Source organism: Equus przewalskii, chromosome 6, assembly GCF_037783145.1.
Source record: "Equus przewalskii isolate Varuska chromosome 6, EquPr2, whole genome shotgun sequence".
In the NCBI taxonomy this organism is placed as follows: domain Eukaryota; kingdom Metazoa; phylum Chordata; class Mammalia; order Perissodactyla; family Equidae; genus Equus; species Equus przewalskii.
Window position 1 is genome coordinate 28,845,886 of NC_091836.1, and position 23,398 is coordinate 28,869,283.

At 47.0% G+C, this 23,398-nt stretch overlaps 1 protein-coding gene across 15 annotated transcripts in view; it reads left to right on the forward strand.

Moving 5' to 3' along the window:
- GRIK4 (glutamate ionotropic receptor kainate type subunit 4) overlaps positions 1-23,398 on the forward strand; it is a 413,573-nt gene that overhangs the window by 270,269 nt on the left and 119,906 nt on the right. For all 15 annotated transcript variants that reach the window (XM_070625039.1, XM_070625048.1, XM_070625046.1 and 12 more), the window contains one exon: positions 296-349. In XM_070625039.1, coding sequence (XP_070481140.1) covers positions 296-349 — 54 coding nt within the window. The remainder of the gene's footprint in view (positions 1-295; positions 350-23,398) is intronic.

Genomic DNA, 23,398 nt, shown 5'->3' on the forward strand with positions numbered 1-23,398 from the left:
ATGATATCGGTTGTATCCGTGGGAATGTGTTGTGCATGAGAACGTCAGCTACTATGAGTGTTACTGCATGAGGGGAGCGGGGTGGAGGTGGAGAGACCCTACTCTAGAGGCCAGTGTTTCTGTGCTCCATCCTCCAAGGTCAAGGGCAACATAAGAACCAATGAAGATGTTCTACTCTTCCTGGCGCCGAAGAGTGGTGCGCTAGACAAATGGCAGACACGTGGAGCTCTCGCTACTCATTTACTTCCAGTGGGTTCTTGTTTTCCTCTCTAATCTCCTTCTCTTCCCTTTGCAGGCAGCAGAACTAGGGATGGTGTCAGCCTATTACACATACATCTTCACTAATCTGGTAAGACATTTTCACAGCTCACCACCCTGGCACAGAGAGTGTCATTAATTAGGGTCAGTGGGGTGTGACGGAATGAAGCCCAGGAGATGGGGAGTAGGGAAAATAGAAGCGGAGGAGCAGAAGCCAGCCAGCAAGGCAGGGCGTCCTAGAAATGTGGAAGTCCAAGAGCCACTGGGATTCCCATGCCAATAATTCTTTGCCTTGGGCGAATGTGAATTTGGAGAGTCTAATGCCCCCATTCAAAAGGCACCAGCTATGTAGCACTGATTCCTCTGATGGTTGAGTCTCCTTGCTAGGTCCAGTTATTGGCCTGCAGGCCTGTCTCTGCATTGCCAGACCCCTGTGCTGACTCAGAAGTAGGACAGCTAGAGCACAAGTGCTCGTGTCCCACCGCGTTATAACTTGATGCACCTTCAGAGGCCATCTTTGCCAAATCCCCTTATTTTGCAGATGATAAAACAGGTCTGTAGAAATTTTATTAAGTCAGGTTGGAGCAGTGGCTTTGCCACACACCAGCTGGGTGCCCTTCAACAAGCACCAGGCCTTGATTTCTGTATCTGTGAAACGGGGGTAAGGACAGCTATGTCATAGAGTTGCGGTAATTTTGAAATGATGTGATTTAATCTGTGTGGAAGTGTTTTGAAACCGTAAAGCTTTAAGGAACATGAGAGGTCGCCATGAAGTATAGACACACTCAATTAGAGAGCAGAAAGAACCTCAGAGAACAGGTTTAAAAAAATTTTGTTACTTTTTATTTTGAAATAATTATAGTCATAGGAAGATATTATGGAAGGGTACCATGTACCTTTAACCCAATTTTCTCCAATGGTTACATCTTACGTAATTACAACATACTGTTAAAACTATTTCATCACCACAAAGATGTCCCTCATGCTGCCATTTTACAGTCACACCCACCACCCTTCTCCCCACCATCCCTAACCTCTAGCAATCACTAGTCTGTTCTCTATTTCTATGATTTTACAATTTCCAGAATATTCTGTAAATGGAATCATACAGTCCATGACCTTTCGAGGTGAAATTCTTCACTCAGCATAATGCCCCTGAGATCCAGCCAAGCTGTTGCATGAATCAATAGTTTGTTCCTTGTTATTGCTGAGTCGTATTTCTTGGTGTCAACGCACCACAGTTTGCTTAACCGCTACCTCTTGAGAGAGATTTTGGTTGTTTCCAGTTTTTGCCTATTACAAATAGAGCTGTTATAAACAATCATTCAGAGAAGAAGTTTATTTTATTTTATAAATGTATGAGATGTCCAGTTCACTTAACTAGGTGGCCCCTTCGTCCAGACGTGCTTCTGATATAACAGGGCCGGGGGTTAGAGATTGAAATGGGAATAAGAAACTAAGTCCGCCTTGAAAATTTCAACTCAAAGTACCTATTGCAGTGCAAAGCGGTAAATTCTGGTAGACATGTATACACAGTGGTCTGGACCCTAGAGCGGGGGCCGCATTCTCAGCCTGGGGCAGGCAGGAAATGCTTCCCCCAAGAAGGGGCCATGAAGCTACACCCTGAGAGATGGGTAGGGTTTTTGTAGAGAAACAAAGAAAGGAAGAGCATTCCAGAATAGGGAACAGCATATCCACATTCTTGGAGATTTGAAGTACCTGGCATGTCCAGAAACAATGAGTCACTTTAGACTTATGGGCTGCTCCAGGATGGGCATGTCAGTTAATTATTATTCATTTATCTATTTACATCCATCCTGGGAAGTAACCTAGTTAGAGGATTTAAGGCAGATGTTAATTAATTTTAAGATCTTTGATAAGTTAGGGAGCAGCATTCGACCTCACAGATTTGACTCTTAAATCTTAAAATGAAAAAGGTTGGGCCAGCCCTGTGGCATAGTGGTTAAATTTGTGCACTCAGCCTTGGCAGACTGGGGCTTGTGGGTTTGGATCCTGGGCACGGACCTACATACTGCTCATCAAGCCACTCTGTGGCGGCATCCCACATAAAAAATAGAGGGAGACTGACAACAGTTGTTAGCTCAGGGCCAATCATCCTCACCAAAAAAGAAAAAGAAGAAGAAGAAAGAAAGAAAGAAAGGAAAAAGATTACCTAGAAGTTAAGACTCTCTTGGTCAACATATGTGATAGGGTAACCTAGGAGATGGTGCAGTGTCCCTCCCTGGATTTAGGGACCAGGTCTGCCGAAATGTCCTGTGTGGTTGAGGAGATGCCTGCCCAAAGAGACAGGCTGGGACTCTGTGATCCTTGTTCCTCTCCAGCTCTAGGTTTCTATGACGAGCCCTTTCTTGGGGCTACTGTGGAGTTGTGAACCCTGAAGCGTCCTCCAGGCCTTTGCTCTCAGAGCTGAGCTCCTTAGAGGAATCCAGTGTAGCCTCCTTTCTGGTACAGGGACTCCCTCCACAGCAGGCTCACCAGAGAGCCATTCAGCCGTCGCCTAGCTCGCCACCACCACAAAACTGCCTGCTCCTTGTTGGAATTTTTAAACTGAAGTCTAGCACACATATAGAAGACCCCACAAAGCGTATGTGTTCAGCTTAATGAACGTTGTCCAAGTGAGCACACCTGTGTAAGCAGCACCCAGATCCAGAAACAGAACATTACTCGCACCCCAGAAATTGCCTTCGTGCCCCATCCCAGTCACTGCCCCTCAAAATGTAAAACAGAAGGAACTACTTTGTTTGCTTATTTATTTATTTTTTCCTCTCTAGCACTGCCGCTGTAAATCAGAGCATTAACACGTGAAAGGGGAGAAAAGGCTTCGACTATTCCCCGAGCAGTGCAAAAGCATTTGCTTAAAGCGAGGAGGCATCTGGGGAAGCCCTGGCAGGCTGGCAGAAGAGTAAAGAGAGATTAAAGTGCAGTGTGTTCCGTGTGGGGAGCCTGGGAGGTGGAGGGGAGGAGTGGAAGAGGCAGGCCAGAGGCCGTCTGCCTCATGCCAGCCTGCCAGGGACGCGCCCCGCATATGGCAGCCATGGCAGCTGAGGAGGGAGAGGCTGGCAGCAAGGAGACATGGGGTCACTTACCAGATGGAAGGAGGTCACTGATTTGGAATGTGTGTTCTCTGGATGGTGACCAGACTGAGGTGGAATTGCTTGGCTCGGAGATTTTTAGGAAAGCAGCACTCACACTGTATACCACCACTGCCTCTTCTCAGAAATGATAGTATTGACAGCGATGGTTAATCTGGTGGGAAAAGCACTGGTCTGGGAAGTCAGGAGATCAAGTCCCCACACTACTTTACACTCACTGTGTGACTTTGGAGCAATCACACTGACTCTCTGAGCCCCAGTTTTCTCATTTGTAAAATGGGGATAATGAAATCGTACAAGGTGGTTGTGGGGATAAGTAACAATGCGTTATAAATTGCAAAGTACTGTATGTTTCTAAGGCATTGTAATTTTTTTTTTTAACAACACTATGACACTTCCAGTTTTCAAAGAGCTTTTCTCCTTTTCGGATGGGCACGAAATGAGATGCGCTCTCGGAGCAGGCCTCAGTCAGAGAGTTCTTTGAACCTGGAATTAACAAGATTCACACAGTTAGTAATTTTGCAAGGGGAAATCAGAGAAGTAACTGCGTGAATGCTGATGGCTGAATAAAGAAAAATTAGAGAAATTAGAAGCAGAGCCATTGCAAAAATCATGCCATGAGAGAATATTCTGGAAGCCTCTCATTAGTGCTTTGTCTTTCTGTAAGGGACAGGCGTCTATTAGGCATAAAGAAACTGATTTGAAGCCCACTCTCCCTGCCCACTTGGAGTTGGAATCTTGGGCCGTGAGGGGGGGCTTCATACAGAGGGTAGTCAGTTACCCTCTGTGCTTCTCCAGTCCCATCCCCCCAGTTACAGATGCAGCCCAGGCTTGAACTCTTATTTATTCCTTCTGTGAATTCCTCAGGGACCCCCATCATGTCCCATCTCTCTGAATTCTGCCACATTGATGCAGCAGGTGCTCAGATTAGCTTTTTGAGAGCCAGCACAGTGAGCCAGAAAGGCACAGGCCATGGCATTAGGTGGACATGACTTGGAATTCTAGTTGGGCTAGCTACCAGCTATGTGATCTTGTGCAAGTTTCTTAACCTCTCTGAGCCTCAACAACCTCATCTGTAAGTGGACACTAATAATACCTGCCTCAGGAGATAATATCCACACAGCAAACTGGCTCACAATACGAGTTTGGTAAAGGGAGGGTAAAAGTCCTATTTCTGCTTCCCATGTGTTCAAAGGAACGGGGGATACTTATTATGCTGCCCAGCCTCTCATGGCCTGTAAAAGTGACTCCTAAAATGCCATTTTATTTACTTCCGGAGAATGAATAGAGCTAGGTAGTTCAGTTATTGTGCACGACTGAACTGACCATCGTGGGGTTTGTTTGTGTCGGTTATTACTGACTAATTGATTGAGTCCCCACCTCAGTTGCATCCAGCCATTAAGAAGGCTGATTGATTTGGGGCATCTGTAATAAATGAATTAGATTGATTCCAGAGTCAATCACTTGATCACTCATTACCAGAGTTGGGACCAAATATCCATCACGAGTCGAACTTCTAAACCATCAATTCCTTTGACTCTATAGAAACACAGTTTCTTTCCCCATCAGGGTCTGGCCAGCAGGGAGAGTAAGTGTGCTGGCCCTGAGCTTTGGCTGGTGGGGATGACTCATGCAAAGAGAGGAACTGAGCCAGAGAGAGCTGAGGCTGGCCAGGAGGATCATGCCGCTACCACAGGCAGAGCCAGGGGAGAAGCTGGACAGGTCCAGGGAAGAGCCAGTTCTGGGGGTCCAGTGGAAGCTGGGGCTCAGGGAGATGCCAGGCAATGAGAGGGACACTTCAGCAAGAGGAGGGAGAACCCATGTACAGGGACAACCCTTCTCCAGAAGAGAGGAAGAGGCTGCTGACAGGAAGTTTGTAGATGTCGAAGGTACACAGAGGACAGATCTCCCGGTCTTTTATGTATACATCTATTTCAAAATGGGATTTGGGGTAGTTTTTACTGGTGTCAGAGGTTTGATCAGTGAAACAACTTCTTGGCCTTGCTCCTGGTTCTAACGGGTCAGGACTCAGTCGAATGGGAGCAAGTCTCTGATTGACAGGTGGGAATGGGCCTTTGAAGGCATCTGGCTAAGGTGGGAGCCCCAGGCAAAGGGTCAGCTCCTGGGGCCCAGGCATGGTCTCTTTAATGGTAAACTGAGAGCCAGGGGATGTGCACTTGGCCAGAGATCTGGAGAGGAACCAGAAGGAAGCAGGTCCTGGTGATAGCCAAGGTAAGGAGTCAAGAGTCCAGGCTGAAGCGAGATGGATCAAATAAGGAAGAAAGGAAGGCACACAAGCAAAGTACTCTGAGAAGTCGCAAAAGACACAGATGCACAAGCAACCTGGAGAACTAATTCCTGCCTTTATCCAGATTTGTTTTTATTCTGGTAAAATATATACAACATAAGATTTGCCATTTTAACCATTTTTAAGTTTACAATTCAGTGGCATTAATTACATTCACAATGTTGTATGACCATCACCACTATCTATTTCTAAAACTTTTTCATCACACACAACAGAAACTCTATAACCATTAAGCAGTCACTCCTCATTCCCCATCCTCTCAGCCCCTAGTAACTTCTAGTCTGCTTTCTGTCTCTATGAATTTGCCTCTCCTAGATATTTCATATTCGTGGAATCATACCATATGTGTCATTTCATGTCTAGCTTATTTCACTTAACATACTATTTTCTAGGTTCATCCATGTTACAGCATATATCAGAACTTTGTTCTTTTTTTTAACTTTTTTTTTATTGTGGTAAAATATATTAACGAAAAATTCAGGATTTTAGCTGTTTTTAAGTGACCATTGTAGGGGAGGAAGACATTTCCTCTTCCCAAATGGGGGTTCATCTGGCCGGAGAACAAATTAAATTCACATGAGACAGAATAGCAAGAGAAAATTAAACAAAGCTTTATGAGGAACCATGGCCCGGGGCCTTTCTTCCCGAAGGAAGAAAGGGCACCGGAGAAGTGGGGTGCACAGAGTGGTTATATTCCCCCAAACAGGGTGTTTCACATGTGATTGAAATGTCCCTCCACAATAGTCACGAGATTGCAAAGTACTTGATGGACACAGCAGGTAGTGGTCTGCTCGGAGGGTGTAGCCGGAGGCAAGTCTATTGTCTGGAGCTGGGTGGTCACAGGTGAGCACAGCAATCAGTTCCTAGCCTAAGGAAAGATGCTTAATCCTTAAAGAAATGCCAAAGTTGGGAGGGGGAGGGAAGTTAGTTACAGGAGGTTACCAGACAAGCACAATAAAATGCAGATTTAAGTCCTTGCCTTTGGTATTGATTAAGAGTTTTTAGAGAGAAGGTCATCTCCTTTCTTCTTCCTGGTACAGAGAGGGAGGCACCTTTTACAGATAGAGATTTACCTTACAAATGTAAATGTGTCCTAAGGAAGGGCAAGTTCCATTCCTCAGAGCCTCCTTCCCTGTCCCAGTTTATCAAAAGCAATCAGCCTCAAATAATCCTGATGCCAAAGAGACATATCTTGGGGTGGCCAATTCCAGGTCCCCACACCATTCAGTAGCAATAAGTATATTCACATTGTTGTGCAACCATCCTCACCATCCATCTTCAGAACTTTTGTCATCTTCCCAGACTAAAATTTCATGCCCATTTAACAATAACTCACTGTTCCCTCCTCCTTTCAGTCCCTGGCAACCACCATTCTACTTTCTGTTGCTATGAATTCCCCTATTCTAAGTACCTCATGTAAATGAAATTATGCAATATGTGTCCTGTTGCGTCTTCCTTATTTCACTTAGTGTAGTGTCTTCAAGGGCCATCCATGTGTGAGAATTTCCTTCCTTTTTAAGGCTGGATAATAATGCATTGTATGTACATACCACATTTTGTTTATCCATTCATCCATCAATATGGACACTTGTGTTGCTTCCAACTCTTGGCTATTGTGAATAGTGCTGCTATGAACATAAGTGTACAGATGTCTGTTGAAGTCCTTGCTTTCAATCCCTTTGGGTATATACCTGCAAGTGGAATTGCTGGATCATATGATAATTCTATGTTTAATGTTTGAGGAATAACCAAACTGTTTTCCAGCTGCACTATTTTTCATTCCCACCAGTAAGGTATAAGGGTTTGAGTTCCTCCACATCCTCACCAATGCTTGCTATTTTTTTGTTTTTATGACAATAGCCATCTTAATGAGTAGGCTGTGTTCAGATGTGTTTCTTATTTCTATTTGGAGTTTGCAAATTGAAAGCAACAAGACCACATGACTGAAGTTGAGAGTCCTGATTAAGAAGCTTTATAATGAGAAAGAAGCCAGTCTATGAAAACCCCAATCCGTAAGTCAGTCAGACCTGGTAAAAATCCCCAGTTCAGGAGCTTACTAGCTGTGTGCCCCCAAAACTCTTGGGAGCCTCAGTTTCCTCATATGTAAAATGTGAATAATAATATCTGTCTCAAAAAGTCTTGGTAAAGTTAAAAATTAGTTGTTGATACCACCTTGTGTCTGAGAGGCCAGGAATGGGAAAAAATATAGAGGGTCAGACACAGCAGGGTTTATGGGCCAGGCCTTATGGCAGCGGCACATAGTATTTGTCCTCACAATTCCATTGGCTAAAACTCAGTCACGTGCCCACACCTCCCTGTAAGGGAGATTGGGAAATGTCATCTACCATGTGCCCAGGGAGAGGAGGCAATGGATGTGGTGACCCACTAGCAATATCTGCCACATTATTACATTATTAATCATCGTCACATCTCTTTCCTGTATGCTGGAAAAGCAATTAGCATTCTAACCCTGGCATGGCCATTTAGAGGCTAGCTGATCCTGTATATGAAAATTAGCACTTAGTGATGATGGCATCAGCTTTCTTCTAAAGGGTCTGTACCTGGAGTGCTCTTTTCTGGGGGGGCTAGCCTGCCAGTCCTGCCTGGTTCTTCCAGGTGGGGCATGCACAGGACGGTTATGCATTCGCTGTGCTCGTTCTGCTCTTTAGTCTGGAAGGAGTCTCTGTCCTCCAGGCAGCTCTGGGTTTGGCTGGAGGAACCGTTGTTCTGCAAGACTGATGGAAGTTTGGATAGAGGACATGAAGCGTTAAGGGCCTTTGGGCAAAGCCCAGCCAGCCGCTGAGACAGCAGAGATGCTGTCTGCAGAAAAAAGGTGCAGGAGGAAGTGCAGTTTGAGCTAATAAATCTGGAAGGATTATCCAGCTCCTAATGAACCCAGGGAGATTCGCAATCACTGCCTAATAGAAAAGATAAAATCACCCTAATCTATTGTCAGAGAGTGCAAATGGGCCCTGTGCCCAAGGAGGAAGCTGCCAGCTTGACAGGGAGAAGCATGGAGATTTAAGGGTAAGGGTCAAAAGTCATGAAATGTCAGTGAAAGGTGGGGAATAATTGGGCACCGGAAGCTGGAGGCTGTGTGGTCTGTGGGCCACCTGGGCTGCCACAGGTATTGTAGGTGGCATGGCTAGCTGGATGCTGTGACCACCATCTTATTGCCAGGCCTCAGGTAGGGCCAGAGCTCCGTGCTTTTGGCACTGCCGCCATGCTGGAGGGCAGGCCGCCATTTGTGCCGTGTATATAAGGCAGCAGGCACCTTAGAGTTTTTCTCTTGGGGAATCTAGAGAGAAGGAGCCAAATGCTAAGTGTTGGAAGGCATGAGGAAGGGTTACACCATCAGGAGGCCTCAGCATGCAGAGGACGGGCAGTGAAGCAGCTGTGGCTTCTAGCTTCGGCCCCACCACTACCCAGCGGGGTGACATAGTGATAAGCTGAATACCTTCTACACGCAAGGCTCTGTAATAAGTGCTTCTCAGTTATTTTCTCATTTACATCTCACACAACAACTCTGGCAGGAGGCATGGTTTTATCCCCATTTTAGAGATGAGCAAGCTGAGGCTCATAAAGTTTTTATATCTTGCTCAATATAGTGAAGCCAAATCATGAACCCAGGCAGGTAGCTCTTAACCACTTCACCCTACCCCATTTATCCTGGCAAGCATTTCTCCTCGCTGGGCTTCAGCTTCCTCATCGAAAAGTTGAGGTTGCATTAGGTGATCTCTGAGGGTCTTTTCAGCCCTGGACTTGTTCCATCCTACACACTATTGGGGGCATTTCAATTCACAGCACCCACGGGTTGGGAACGTTTCCTAGAGAGAGGAAAGCATGACCCATCGGCTTGGAGGGCCCGCACGGCCTGTGGAGCAGCTTCTGTTCAGCTCTTGTCTCCTTGGATTCCCAGCCTGAAGCCGGTTCCCAGTGAGTCCTGCAGAAATAACCTCTCCGTACCCCAGTCCCTATCTTGTTCGGGCAGAATGGATATATGCAGCCAATTTTTCTCCTCTGGGTTCATGTTATTGTCAAGCAGACTGAGCCTATGTTTATTTTTCTAAAGGTTTATCAGAGAGATTAGCCATAAGTAATTGAAATTGCTAAAATTATTACAGAAAGGGGAGCCAGGGCAGACTAGGAGGGAAGGAATTGATTTCAGAGGAAGTGAGCATGCTCACCATCCTGCTCTTCTGCTCCTTCCTTTGGGAATCAACCCTGCTCATTTTTCAGGTCTTACTTAAATGTTCCTTTTTTCCTCAAGGAGGTCTCCCCTGACACCCGACTAGGTTGAGTCCTTTGTTACACACTCTCATAGTGCCCTGTGTTTTGTATTTTGTATCATTCATCTCAAGTGGGAGTTTCTTCCTCTATGTCTGACCCTTCTGCCAGACTTTGAGCTTCATAATGGTGAGACTAAGTCTGGCTTGTCCATCACTGTAACCCCAGTGGCCTATGGGCACAGAGTGGGTTCTCAATAAGATATTTTGAGTGACTGAGTGGAGCAGTTCATAACATTATAGAGTTTCTGGACTAGGAGGGCTGGCCAGCTGAGATGGTTCATCTCCTTGAATCCAACAGGAATTCAGCTTGTCCTGACTTAGCCCATGAGCACAAAGGCCCTCAGCTCAGCCAGGAGGAGCTGGGCCCAGCCTGCCTTTTCCTGAGGACACCTGGGCACTTTCCTAGCCCACATCATGACTACTCAGTCTGGAATGTCCTCCTCCACTCTGGGCTGGACAGATTTAGAATTAAGGGTATGCAGGACCATGAACAGTAGGTTAGTTCAGGATCCCCAAGAGACAGAGTTTCACTGGGTTCTGATGGGTGAAGGCGGTGTCAAACCCTGATGCCAATAGTTGACACTGAGAAAGATCGTTGAGGTAGGAAGAGGCAGAAGAGTGCAAGGACAGTCTGATTGGGCTGAGTGGCCTATCTGTCCCCTGGGGCTGCTTTCTCCAGTGGCCACACCATGTCCAGGCCGGCCTTGGCCAAGTGGCCTCTTTAGGCCCGCACCTGGCACCTGACTCATGGAGCCAGAACCCAAAGTTCTTTGAAACAAAACCTTTCCTTCAGGTTTTCAAGGTCATTATGAAATTATCTAGTCCTTTCTGCTGTCTTTTTGGCTTGGCACATGAGGTTGGGTGAGCCTCAGGACTATGTTGACACAGAGGATGGAAATATGGTTTAATGGAGGTAGGCAGGGCCTGAGATCACAGAGGACTTGAGTTTGAATCTGGGCTCTCCCATACATTAGATGTACATGTGGCACATTACTTAACCTAAGGGGGTCTCAGTTTTCCCTTTTGTAAAATGGGGTTAATAATTCTTATAACATTATTTTTCGAAGAACATGGAAAATTTCTAATCCTCAGTGGGCTGCTAGTAAACATTATTTTCCTTCCCTCCCTTCTTTCCCATTTCCCAGTTGAGTATTTCTATCCTTCTACGTCAGTTTTCTGATTTATTCCCTCTAGCTTTCCAAAACTCAAAGCTGTTAGCAGAAACATTTCAAAATTGGCCTCTGACCTCATTGGAACTACAGTTCCCAGGGTGCTTGAGCCTCTTCCATATCTTACAGTCTTTTACCGAAAGACACCACACACACACACACACACACACACACACACACATCTCCCTACACACACACAGACACACACTCCTACACACACGCACACAGAACTAGCCAACAGCTACAATCCATCAGATGGACAACTTTCTAGTGCCAGAGCAATTGATTCTAAAGTGTAGTTTATTGTAAAATTATTAAGACTATCCACATATTTCACCTTTATTGAGCCTTTTAGGAGAACCACTCTGCATAATCCAGTACACTTTGGTGAATAAATATGTTTTTAGTGCAACTAGGAAAAGAGTAATGGAGTGAAAGTTCCCCATGTGTCTGTCTGAGCTTCCAAGGTACCACCCCCACCAGATACAACCCTGAGCGGTGGCAGATCTGGCAGTGACAAATGTCTCCTGGGCGTACATGGGTACAACAGCACCTTAAGGAGAAGCTGTTCCTCCCAAATTGTGCGCTCTGACTGCTAACCCTCCTGTTCGTGTTCTCTGAACTAGGCTATTGGTAGAGAGGGATGTCTTCAGAAGGAGGAATGGCAGGGAGAATTCGAAGGAAATTCTGGAGGCATTGACTGAAGAATTAGTCTTTGCATTTGCATTTGGGGAAACTGTGGTTGATGGCTGGAAGCCTTTTGGCCCCAGTTATAAGATTATAAAGTGGTTAGCCAACCATGATTAAGCAACTTACCTATGGGAAATGCTAAAATCAACTACACTTATTCAGCAAGCATTTATTAAGTGCCTACTGTGTGCTGGGGAATACAAGCAGCAGGACGATGTGGCTTGAAGAGCACTCAGTCTATAAATGTAAGGTGTGGAAGCCCAGAGGAGGGAGCATTTAGTGCTTCTTTGGGAGCTTGGAGAAAGGTTTGCAGATATGGCTTCCTCTGAATCGTTTATTGCAGGATGGTTAGACATGAGAATGAGAGAGTGACGTGTTGGCAGAGGTAAGTCATGGGCCTGAGAAAGAGCTCAGTACTTTCTGTGGCTGGAGCAAAGGGTGTGATGGAGAGAGGGCAACCAGAACCTGCAAAGGAAGGTGCAGGTCAGATGACATCCCATCTGCCCCACAAGGTTGCTGGACATTTTCAGCATTGGAGTTGGCACCAGCAGGTCCAAGGTCTATCTTGGCTGTCCCATTAACTGACCATGTGCCCTTGGACAAGTCCTTTTTCCTCTGGACATAAACTAGAGGATCTCCAGAGTCCTTTCAACTCTGAAAGTCTGTTGGCTTCATGGATTGGATGAATCTATAATAAGTGACTGGATGAATTCTCCTGGCCAGCTTCTTTTCTGTGTGAAGTAGGTGACTTTCCTCTTCATAGTTTTTCAGTGAGCTTGTCTGGCTTACTTGTCCATCCAGTGTCCTCCACTGTCCAGGTTCCCCAAGTGTGGCAGCACCCCTGTCTTGGGAGCTATCTGGGTCCCTCACTCCCCTTTGCCCACAAGTGCCTGTCTTGTGTCTTGTGCCCAACCCATCACCTCCTCAACAGCCCTGATAGGTGATGGGTCTCCCCAGTCTCAAAATCTAACTCGTGCCAAGGTGTTAAGGGCTGATGACAACATTGAATTTGGAGGGATCTTTGAGAACATCTAACTAAATCTTATCATTTTATGGTTGTAGAAAAATAACTGAAGTGGGAAAGTGTCTTGCCTAAGCTCCCACAGTGAGTCAGGAGCAGAGATTGGAGGTCTTCTGACCCATGTTCGACGCATTCCCTGGATCAGCATTAATTGAGTACTTACTGTGCTGTGTGTCAGGGATGCAAAATGAATAAAGTCTGATCTTTGAAGAGGTCAGACCAGAGGGTGAGAGAAACCCAAACAGATTGTCGTAAATCACTGGGTTAAATAAAGTGATGAAGATATCCACAGAGCAATAGGGGACCATCAAAGAAGGGCCTCGGGCCTAGACTGGCAGGGTCATAGAAAGCTTCCTGGTGGAGGCCAACACCCAACAGGCCTTCAAGAATCAATAGGAGCTAGCCAGGTGAAGAAGGGAGGTGGTAGGATGTTGTAAGTGAAGGAACACACAGTTTAATGCCTTAGACAACATTTGCTTTTTAACCAAGGCCTTAACCAAGGACTTGGATAGTATGGGAAATCGTGGAGCTGATGAGGAAGGTATTTTGGGGTGGGGAGAACCTTTCAGAGCCTTCCCATTACTCCATACAGGCAGCCAACTGCCAGCTTCCCTGTCCTGTGTAAGGCAGGTGAAGAGGGAAGGCGTGAGTCTCAAATGGACCTTGGTTAACACCTTGATCGTGATGGTAGCTTGTCACAAATGCCTGAGATGCTCCACGCTCACTTGGATAGCTGTCAACAATTGTCCCACTTCAAGGTGATGGGCACCTCTGGCCTAAAGAGAGAATCTAAGCCAGGGCCGCCCTGGGCAAAAGCAGGGTGATTTGGCCAGCCGTATGGGTGAGGTGGCCCTGATGTGCCCATGATGCCAGCTACTAATCAGTATCTGATGGGCAAACTCTATTCTGCCAACTCAGGAGTCTGCCTCATCCCTTATCATGAAGCAGGCTCAGCCCGGACTGGCAGACTGGCCCCTTCTCTGCTCTTCCTCGTTGGTAGGGCCTTCCAACCCTGAGAGGTGAGAAAGGAGCAATTCCTTCCTGGAGAAAGACTGCTGCTGGGGCAGACGACAGTAGGCACAGGTACAGACCCAACTCTAAGATGCTAGGTGGTATAGATTAACTTCAGCTGGAGCTCCAGGCAACCCTGGGCTGGCAGGGCTCATATCTAATACTCTGTCCACCTGTTTTATTGCCACATCTACAGGTGGGCACTCCTTCCTCAGAGCTTCTGAAACTTCCCCTCTCCTTACTCTGATCGTACCTGGTACAGAGCTCTGGACCCATCAAACCGCTACCTACATTGGCTGGCAGATGTGGGGCTGCTCACCAAGTCATGCTGGGCAAGGGAAGAGGAAAAGGCCTCGGAGATGGGACCCTCCCCTTGGCCAGCCCAGGTGAGCAGGCTGCAGGGGAGGCTTCTCCAAGAACTACCATATTTGAGATATCCATCTGTGCCCCTTCACCTGCTCTCTACCCACAGCAAGAGTTAGTCTCAGCTGGGACTGATTAATCAGTATATCTGAGGGGGTGGGGAAATGAGGCATTGTTGTCAATTATCCTGGAAGAAGAACCAGGCACCATTACCAGGGATGCAGGATCACTGAAAATGGAAATGACCGAAATAGGCCTCTATCCGTCCCAGAGCTTGGGTTGGGGAGGAGGAGGCAAGCCCCTGGGCCTCCCAGTGAGCTCTGATTATTAGAGGTGAGGCAGGAGTTTCCAGATACACTTGATTCCTTACAGTAGGTGGCAGCGGGTGTGAAAGCAGAATGGGGATTACTAGGAAAATCAGTAGAAACTGAAGAAGCGTTCGATAGGGGGTGTTGAGACCCTGGCGGAGGTGAAGAAACTCTGCTTCGCATCGTAGGAACCAATTATCAGACAACCCCTTTGCTGACGTTTGACAAATGACATGACAGCGAACATAGGTCCCAAGGGGCTCCCAGAACCGAGTTTGAGATATTTGCGTGCCATCCATTTAATAGAAGTTGAAACTCGTTGCTTGTATCTGCCCTCACACACACACGCACTCATACACACAAGCTCTCACACCTACGCCTGTGTGCGTTGCTGACTGGGTGCACCAGACTGTGCATATGAAATAAATCAAATTGAAATGAGAATTAGACTCTGGGGACTACTCCTCTTCAATGTCTCAGGAAACATAATGGAAACGTGCTCCTCTGGCTGCCCAGGCCTCTGTCTAATAGAGCTTTGGGAGAAAGGAGACCTGCCTTGACCTCTGTCACAAATTTGTTAAGGATTCAGAAGTCCCATTAATTCAAAGAGGGATGCCTCAGCCTCCCCTTCTGCCCAGTGATCCAGCAATTCCCAATAAGCCACAATCGAGAGTCTGATAATAAAAATCTACCCATTTCCACAAGCTGGTATTGTCATAATAGTCACTGTCTGGTTCTGGATGCCAGCAGTGTACCAGACACCATACTTTATGTTCAAAACCTTTCATCTTCAAAATCTCACCGCAAGGTACGTGTTCAAGTTCTACAAAGCAGGAAAGTGAGGCCCAGAGAAGTTTGAGAGCCTTGTCTAAGGTTATGCAATCAGCAAGTGGTAGAGCTGAGAATTAGCCGTGACCACCCAGCCCACATCTTCTTGTCAAACCCATCTCTCTTGCTCTTCTGTGCTGTATTACTTTTCTATTACTGTGTAACAAATTATCACAAAGTTAGCAACTTAAACCACCACCAGGTAGCTCAGAGTTCTGTAGGTCAGACGTCCAGCACAGCATGACTGGGCTCTCTGTTCAGGCTAAAATCAAGGTGTCGACCAGCCGTGCACACCTCTGGATGGAGCTCAGGGGCTGCTTCAGGCCTCATTCCTGTCGTTGGCAGAATTTGCGGCCTTTTGATTGTAGGACTGAAATCTCTGTTTTCCTGCTAGCTCTTGTCTAGAGACAGCTCTCAGCATCTGGAGGCCACTGGGGTCCTTGCCCATGGTCTCTCCATCTCATCAATGGAGAGACTCCCTCTAGTCCGGTTCTTCTCCCATTTTGAATCTCTTTGGCTCCCTCCTCTGCAACCAGCCAAAGAAAACTGTTTTTAAAGGGCTCGTGTGCTTAGGTCAGGGCCACCTGGATAATCGCCCTCTTTTAAAGTCAGCCGTGCCGTGTAGTGTAGCCTAATCATGCAAGTAAAATTCCTCGTAGTCACAGTCCTGGGGATAATCTTAGAATCCTGCCTATCGCATGCGCCTACCATGTAAACTAGTTTCTTTCTTTTACTTCCTCCCCCGCCCCCTACCGCCTGGTGAAAGGATAAGCAAGGAGCCATCTAGCCAGGGAAGCAGGCGGAAGGCACTGAGACTCTAAGAGCAGGAAGTCACACATCCCCTGCTAATGTAGGTGACAGACCCAGGTCCTCTCTGCTGACCCACTGCGGGCTCTGGGCAGGGTGCACCCCTCGGCTCCTGACAGTGGTCTGTAAACAAGCCCCTGAGGGAAGACTGAGAGCCAGAGCGAAGGGGGAAACTGAGGCCACTGGCGACTGCTGCAGCTACCACAGAGGCTCCCAGCCCTGAGGAATCTGGGCCCTGCTGAGAAGCATGTTTGGGACTTAATGAATGTTCGGAAAGCATAGGGAGGCTGAGAATAAAAGACATTATAGCAAATCATATTATTATTATTTATTATTATTATTACCTTATAAGTGCTATTGTATTACAAGCACCATTAGAAGTGGCAAGTGCTGTTATTATTAAGCAATCCAGCTTCTCTGTCCCCAGCACTGGGCTCCACTCAGTGTCAAAGGCATCAACAGCTCAATTAATCACCATCTGAGGCTTCCCCCAGCCCCATGTTTGTGGTGCTGACAGCTCACATTCACAGCCCAGCGGTAAGTAGTATCCGTCCAGCTGAAGCCTCCAGCCATAACCTACATGGTGGAAGCCTCTCCTGTGAGTTTCAAAGCTGGATTGTTATCTTGGCTGAGAGTTGAGATCACCCTAAAACCATTCCTGATCATATCACTTTCTTACTTAAAACCCCTCAATAGCTCCCATTACCCTCAGGACAAAGTCCAAACTCCTTACCGTGACTTATGCAGCCTCTTATGACCTTACCTTTGGGCTTTGCCCTGCCCCATGCCCCACCACCCACGGCTCACCCCAGCCACACTAAGTGACTTGGGTTCCCTGAATTTATCACACACCCTTGCTCCTCTGGGGCTCTATGCATGCTGTCACTTCTGTCTGGGAAGCTCCTCCTCCCCCTCTTCATCTGGCCAACTCTGTCATCTTTCAGGCCTCAGCCTGCAAGCAGCTCTCAGCTTAGGAAAGTCAACAGAAATGCTGAGAGAAGGGACTACCTTCATCGGTGCCCCAGCACTTGGCCTCACCACTCTTCAGGACTTGCCTCCTTGAGGACAAGGGTGGGGTTTGCTCATTGTTGTATTTCTAGTGCTGATCACAATGTGTGTTCTAGAAGAGATGCTTCCTTTTTTGGTGGAATGAATGAAGCAAAGTGGCCAAGATCTGAAAAATCTCCCATTATCTGTTTCCCTTGCACTCTGAGAAGCCACCTGAGAGCCCACTGGCCTGGGTCCTGATCCTGCCTCAGTTGCATACTCCTGAGTGATCTTGAGCCTGTGGGAGACAGTGAGATGCCCAGTCCCTGTGGGACCCCATCATTTGGTCCTGCTGCAGAGATGGAGGCAGGCAGAGGCAGTAGGAGGCCGAGGCTTCTGATTGACAGCGTCACTCATCTTCCTCAACAACTTCTTGCACCCCGAGTGAAACTGGTGCAGGGGGGTGCGGATAGGGGGCTTGGGTTTCTATGTGCCTAAGGCTAATGAGCTGGGACCTGGGAAGGGAGAGATTCTTACCTGATGTATAGACAGGAGGCCTGATCAGTGGATCCTGAGTGCAGCGGACCTCAGAGGTGAGGAATCGATGCCTCATAAAGGAAGCAGGGCTGCAGAAAAGCGGTAGCTCTCCCCAGCCTAAGGGGAGAGCACAAAGTGCCCACCATTTCTCATGTCAGTTTGACCCACTGAGATTTCAGCTTCACAGTTAATAACTACTTATTTAGTCCCAGAGGCACAGAACAGTCTTCTAAATACAAAATGAAGGCAGTCACAGCTGCTGGGGTGGAGGTGGAGACTTCTTCCCCATAGCCTCGGCCTTCCTCTTCCTGGGACCAAATGACAGAAGGCTTTGTAAAGGTGGTTCCACTCTCCTCAGCGTTTGCAGGTGAACTGTAATTCATTTAATGAATGTATGTTGAGCACTTGCTAAGCACAGATGTGGGGTTAAGGTAAAGGGAACAGAGCCAGGAACAAGACAGTATGGTCTGCTTTTGAAGTTCTGCTAGTAGAATCACATTGGGAAAGAAGAGCAGAGAAGGGACAGAATTTCTGGGAGGAATAGACAGGCATGTTCTAGTCATAGGGATAAACAAATAGGAAACACGCAAGGAGAAGAATCCAGGAGAGCTGGGACCTGGGAGGTTTCAGACCAGATCTCCCACTAAATGGAATTCACTGACAGGTATGAATTAGCCTCTCAGCTGCTGCTTTCTTCAAAGACCTATTCCACAAAAAGCAATCGCCCAGCTTGCAGAGAGCACCAGCTTTGATGCAGATAAATAGACAGGTACCTGGAGGGAGGGAGAGGATGTAAGGGTACCCAAGAGATTCTGGATTCCTGGTGGCTCCTGGGCTTTCCTGAGAAAAGGTCTAGGGCCTGGCCTCTACCATGCCTTGGGTCCAAAGGAAAAATGAATGGATCTAGCCATAAGAAAAGTCATGGGAAGTTGAGAGGTCCAGGCTATCCATAGGGTAAGATGAGGGACAGCCTGACAGGTGCTCCCTTCCTAAATTCATTCAGTCAACAGTCTTGACCTCTTTCCATAAGCTGTGCACCAGATAGATGCTGGTAATGTAAGTGCATTTGTCTCCAATATCACCCGATCCTTGGGAGGTAGCTTTGAACAGACCCGTGTGATAAAAAGTTCTAAGTGATAACAGGTATACCTGTGAGGCAGTGGCCAGCTCTGCCTGACTTGGATGGTGGAGGAGGTCAAGGTAAAGAATGAGCAAAGGGGTAGACAGGGATCACAGCATGAAAAGACATGTATGTCTAGCTAAGGAGTCTGCTTTTGTCCTGTATGCAGTAAGGAGCACTGGGAGGTGGCGAGGGATTCATGATCAAATGTGTAGTTTAGAAAGATCCCTCCAGCAGTAGCACAGAAAAGGAACCTGGAGAATTACAAGACTGAAGAAAGGGAAGCCAGTTAGTTCATAGTCCAGGAATTAGCTGATGAAGATCAGAATGGAGGTAGAGGCAATGGGAATGGAGAGCAGGGGACAGATTCAAGAGATGTTAAGAAAGTAAAATGTTCTCCAACGACAATGAATGAGTGCATGCACGTTGGCATGAATGAATGAGATGGGGAGCTTGAATGAATGAATGAATGTAAGAAGTAGAGGATTAGTTCCAAATTCTAGCCTGAACGACAGGTGGATAAGGCTCACCTTCACAGATGGCCAACCAAGGGAAGGGATCAGATTAGGGTGGAAAGATAAGGAGTTCACATTTAGGAGTGATAGGGTCTCAAGAATACCTTCCATCATTCCAGCATCATAATAATGGCTTCAGAAATTGAAATCTTTTGGTGTTCTCAGCACTCCTGGGGTGAGAACGTTAAAGGCTGTCCATCATTAACAACCTCAAGTGAAGGGTGCATGCATTTGAGTTTATACTGCTCCTGGTGACCCAGCCCAGTGCTGAGCCCACAGTAGGGAGGGATGGAGTAGTAAGCGCTGATCTTGATGCCAGGTACCCAGATCTTAATCCCACGTCTGTGTTTTCAGCAAGACACTTAACTTCCAGGGACTCCAGTTTCTTCTTCCACCAAATGGGACTATGAACAAAACCTGTCCTGTCCACTCCAAGTGTGCTTGTGAGGACCAAAAGCGATTTTGAAAGTGCCTTGTGAGCTACGTAGAGCCATGTTGATGCAAATAGTTAAAGTTATTTTACTCAATAATCAATTGATGTTTAATGAATGAAGTGTGGTCTGGGTGATATGAGGCTGCTAGCCTCCCCTCCCAGGCAGTTAGGGGCCGGGCTGAGCATGGAGCAGGGGCATCAAAGACTGAGTCTTGGGTGAAAGCAGCCGACAAGGAGGGGACTGTTTGAAATGCCGCTGTTAAGAATAAGAACCAGTTCTGGAGTGAAGGGTCTGCAAAGAGAGACAGTCAGAACCCGACTGCGGCCAGGTGGTGGAATTTGGAGAGATTCCCGACGTCACAGAGGCATCGGGATGGCGCCTTGTATAGGTTGCCCGTGGCCCTGGCAGGAAGGGAGCTGTTAAGGTTCTTAGGCCAACGGGGCTGAGGGCTTTATGCAGGAGCAGAGGGACCCACCTTTGTGGCACAATCCCAAAGGGTTTGGAAAGGCTCCCTCCCTGCACTGTCTCCTCATTGCCTGTTAACGATGCCAGAAAGTGTGCGCAAAATGCATTCCTCAAGCTATTTTATTGTTACTACTAATAAAACGAATAACTCCAGGAGTTCGTATCATACCTCCAGTCTATGTAACACTTTCTTATATCTCTTTTAAGTCTCACAGCGACACTGTGAAGTGTTATTCTCCCATTTTGTAAAGAGGAAACTTGTCTAATTACAAGAGATAAAAATAAAAAGATTAAAAAATTTAAGGAACAAAGATTGGGTTTTGGAATATGGGATTTCAGTGAGGAAGATCTAGGACAAAATACCAATAGACAATATACGATTTTAAATGTTATAACTCTAAATCCATACCCGCTCTCTCCAGCACAATTACTCTCCTCGTCGTTTAATTAAACCAAAGAACCCGCTTTCGGTTTCGCTGTTTTCTGTTGGTGCCAGGGATGCAGCAATGAGGGAGACGGCCTGCAGGCCAGCAGGGAGCATGGTGGCTCGAATGATGGTGACGGTATGGAGGTTTGATTAGGGGTGGCTGAGGCTCCCGAGCAACTCTCAGCAGAAGCTGGCCAACTTCATGAAGCTGCCTTTGCCTGCCTGCTTCTCGACACAGCTTAGCCACACATGTCTTCCATTATATGGCATTTATTTCTAATTCCTCCCCACCTGCTGCACCTGGCGTTTGCTCATATTCCTTCTCTGGGTTCTGCGTGTTGAACAGACATGGTGTGGGGCAAACCTCCACTCCCCCGTGTTCTCAAGATTGCTGTTTACTTGCTCAGTCTGGAGCCTGCGCCAAGCCCCAGACTCTTTTGTAATTAAAATCCTTCTCATGCAGAGGTTTAGTGGATGTTCCATAATCCCTTTACTCAGACCACCAGGGTTCATTTTGTCGCTGCAAATTGTCTCACTCATCTTCAAGTTGAGTTGCGTATTCTGAAATCAATTTTAACTCAGTTTTGCCAGCTTTTTTACAGCCCAATCACAGTGAACTCATAGGGCCCCTGGCCCTTGCTGCCCCAAACACTGAGGCCACACATGCAGTCGTGGGTAAGTGGTACAAGAACACAGAGCGCTGGCTTTGAAGGCAGCTACTAATATCCTAATTTTAGGGTCTGGGTTTGAATCCAGACCCCTTTGTTTACAGCCGTGTGGCCTTGGGAAAGCCACTTCATGTCTCTGGGTCTCAGTTCCTTCAGCTGTGAAATGGCCACAATAACTCCTTGCCATAGGGCTGCTGTCAGGATGGACTGAGATCAAGCATGTGGAGTGCTTAGTTCTGCCAGGCACACAGTTGGTGGTCAATAAATTGTAGCCGTTATCATTATTATAATTATTGCTTTGTTATAATTATTTATGGTTGGAAGATCTGGACCTTCGACTCAAGCCTTCTGTCTTGACACAAATAGCCACACCAAACAATTAACACCTTATGGTGACTTATTTAGCGGAAGTTTTCTCATTTGACAAATAACTAAGAATAGCTTGTTATAGGGTAAGGAGGGAGAGAAGGAGGGAGGAGAAGCCCCCAGGCCAGATATTTCCCTTTGTTAGGACCCAGCTGAAGCATGGGGACCAGGAGAAGGAGGGAGAAGGGGACAGCATGGAGGGTAGAATGCACTTGAAGAGAAGAGAACTCACATGTCGTGAGAGCCTACTATGCGCTAGCCACTTTTCATAGATGACCCCTGCATGGTAGATGTTCTGATCTGCATTTTGCAGGTGAGCAGGCTGAAATTCAGAGAGGTTACTGACCTGCCCAAGATCGCCCAACCAGTATATGACCAAATCGGGATTTGAAGCCAGGACTGTCTTATTTTAAAACCTGTGCTCTTGCTACTATGTCCTGCTTCTGATGAGATTGCCACATTGCGTAGCTCCAGGGGCCGCCTTCCACATGCCGTCCATGTAAATGGCACCTGGCAGCTGGGCAATGTGGTGGTCATGTCTCCTGAGATCGGAGGTGTGGTCTCAGTTGACAGGTTGTTGCACAGGAGAAAGGATGAAGGCCCAACCTGGTGGGACTGGAAAGGAAGGGACAGATTCAAGAGACATTTAGGAGACAGATTTGACAGAACTGGCAACTGATGGGATATGGAGTTAAAAGAAGAGGGATTTGAGCTGCCTTTGAAGTTTCTAGCTTAGGCGGCTGGAGGAACAATAATGCGCTTACTGGGTTGGAAATGCAAGGGAGAAGCAGCCTCTGGGCAGAGAGAACATCACAGAATGCCACCTCCCCTACCTCCCCATTTCACCCGGGCCCAGGCCCACGCGCTGAAGGGTTAGGAGATAGACTTGACCCAAGGATGCAGTCTGAACGTGTGCTTTGGTTTCCTGATTTTCTCCTTAAAGTCAAGCAGAGAAACTGAATCTGAATCATTAAAACCTCTTATGCTTTTAGCTCTAGTCGACTGACCTTGTCCCCCTACTCACAGCCTGCCCTTGCTCCTGGCTTGGTGGCTGTAGAGGCATGGAGACGTCCCTGCAGCTGACTGGGGAGTGGATGCCTATGGGTAAACCAGGACACTGGAAAGGTCACACCTGCTGGAGAAAGTGAGGGAGGCTTGGCTGGCCTCACCACCCTTGATGCCTTTCCATGCTGCTCTCAAGCCATCACCCATGAGGCATTCCTTCCACCTGTTCAAAACAGCCTTCATCCTGGGATAACGCTCCCCTGTATTCGTCTGTGGCTGTGATATGACCTTCAACTGTAGTTATTTGGTTCCCTGCAAATCATTGTATACACAAGAATTCAGACACACACACGCACACACACACTCACAGACACGTGCAGCATGCACATTTTACCAGTTTTTAATGAGAAAGCCCAGTGATAAGAAAACAAGCTGTGAGAAATTTGTTTTTCAAAATACAATAATGCAACTTCCAGAGAACAATCAGGAGTTGATACAAATTCTACTCATGTTCTTACACCTTCTGGAGGGGAAAGACTGTGTGATTAGTGATCAGAGTTGGGCACAGTGAGGACCCCAGGGAATTGAAATGTCTTTCATCAACAGTCTTCAACCAACAATTACCAAACAGCTTCTAGGTATCAGGCACTATGCTAGGTGCAGCATGGGCTCAAAAGTGAGGCAGACACATCTCTGCTCTCTAGGAACA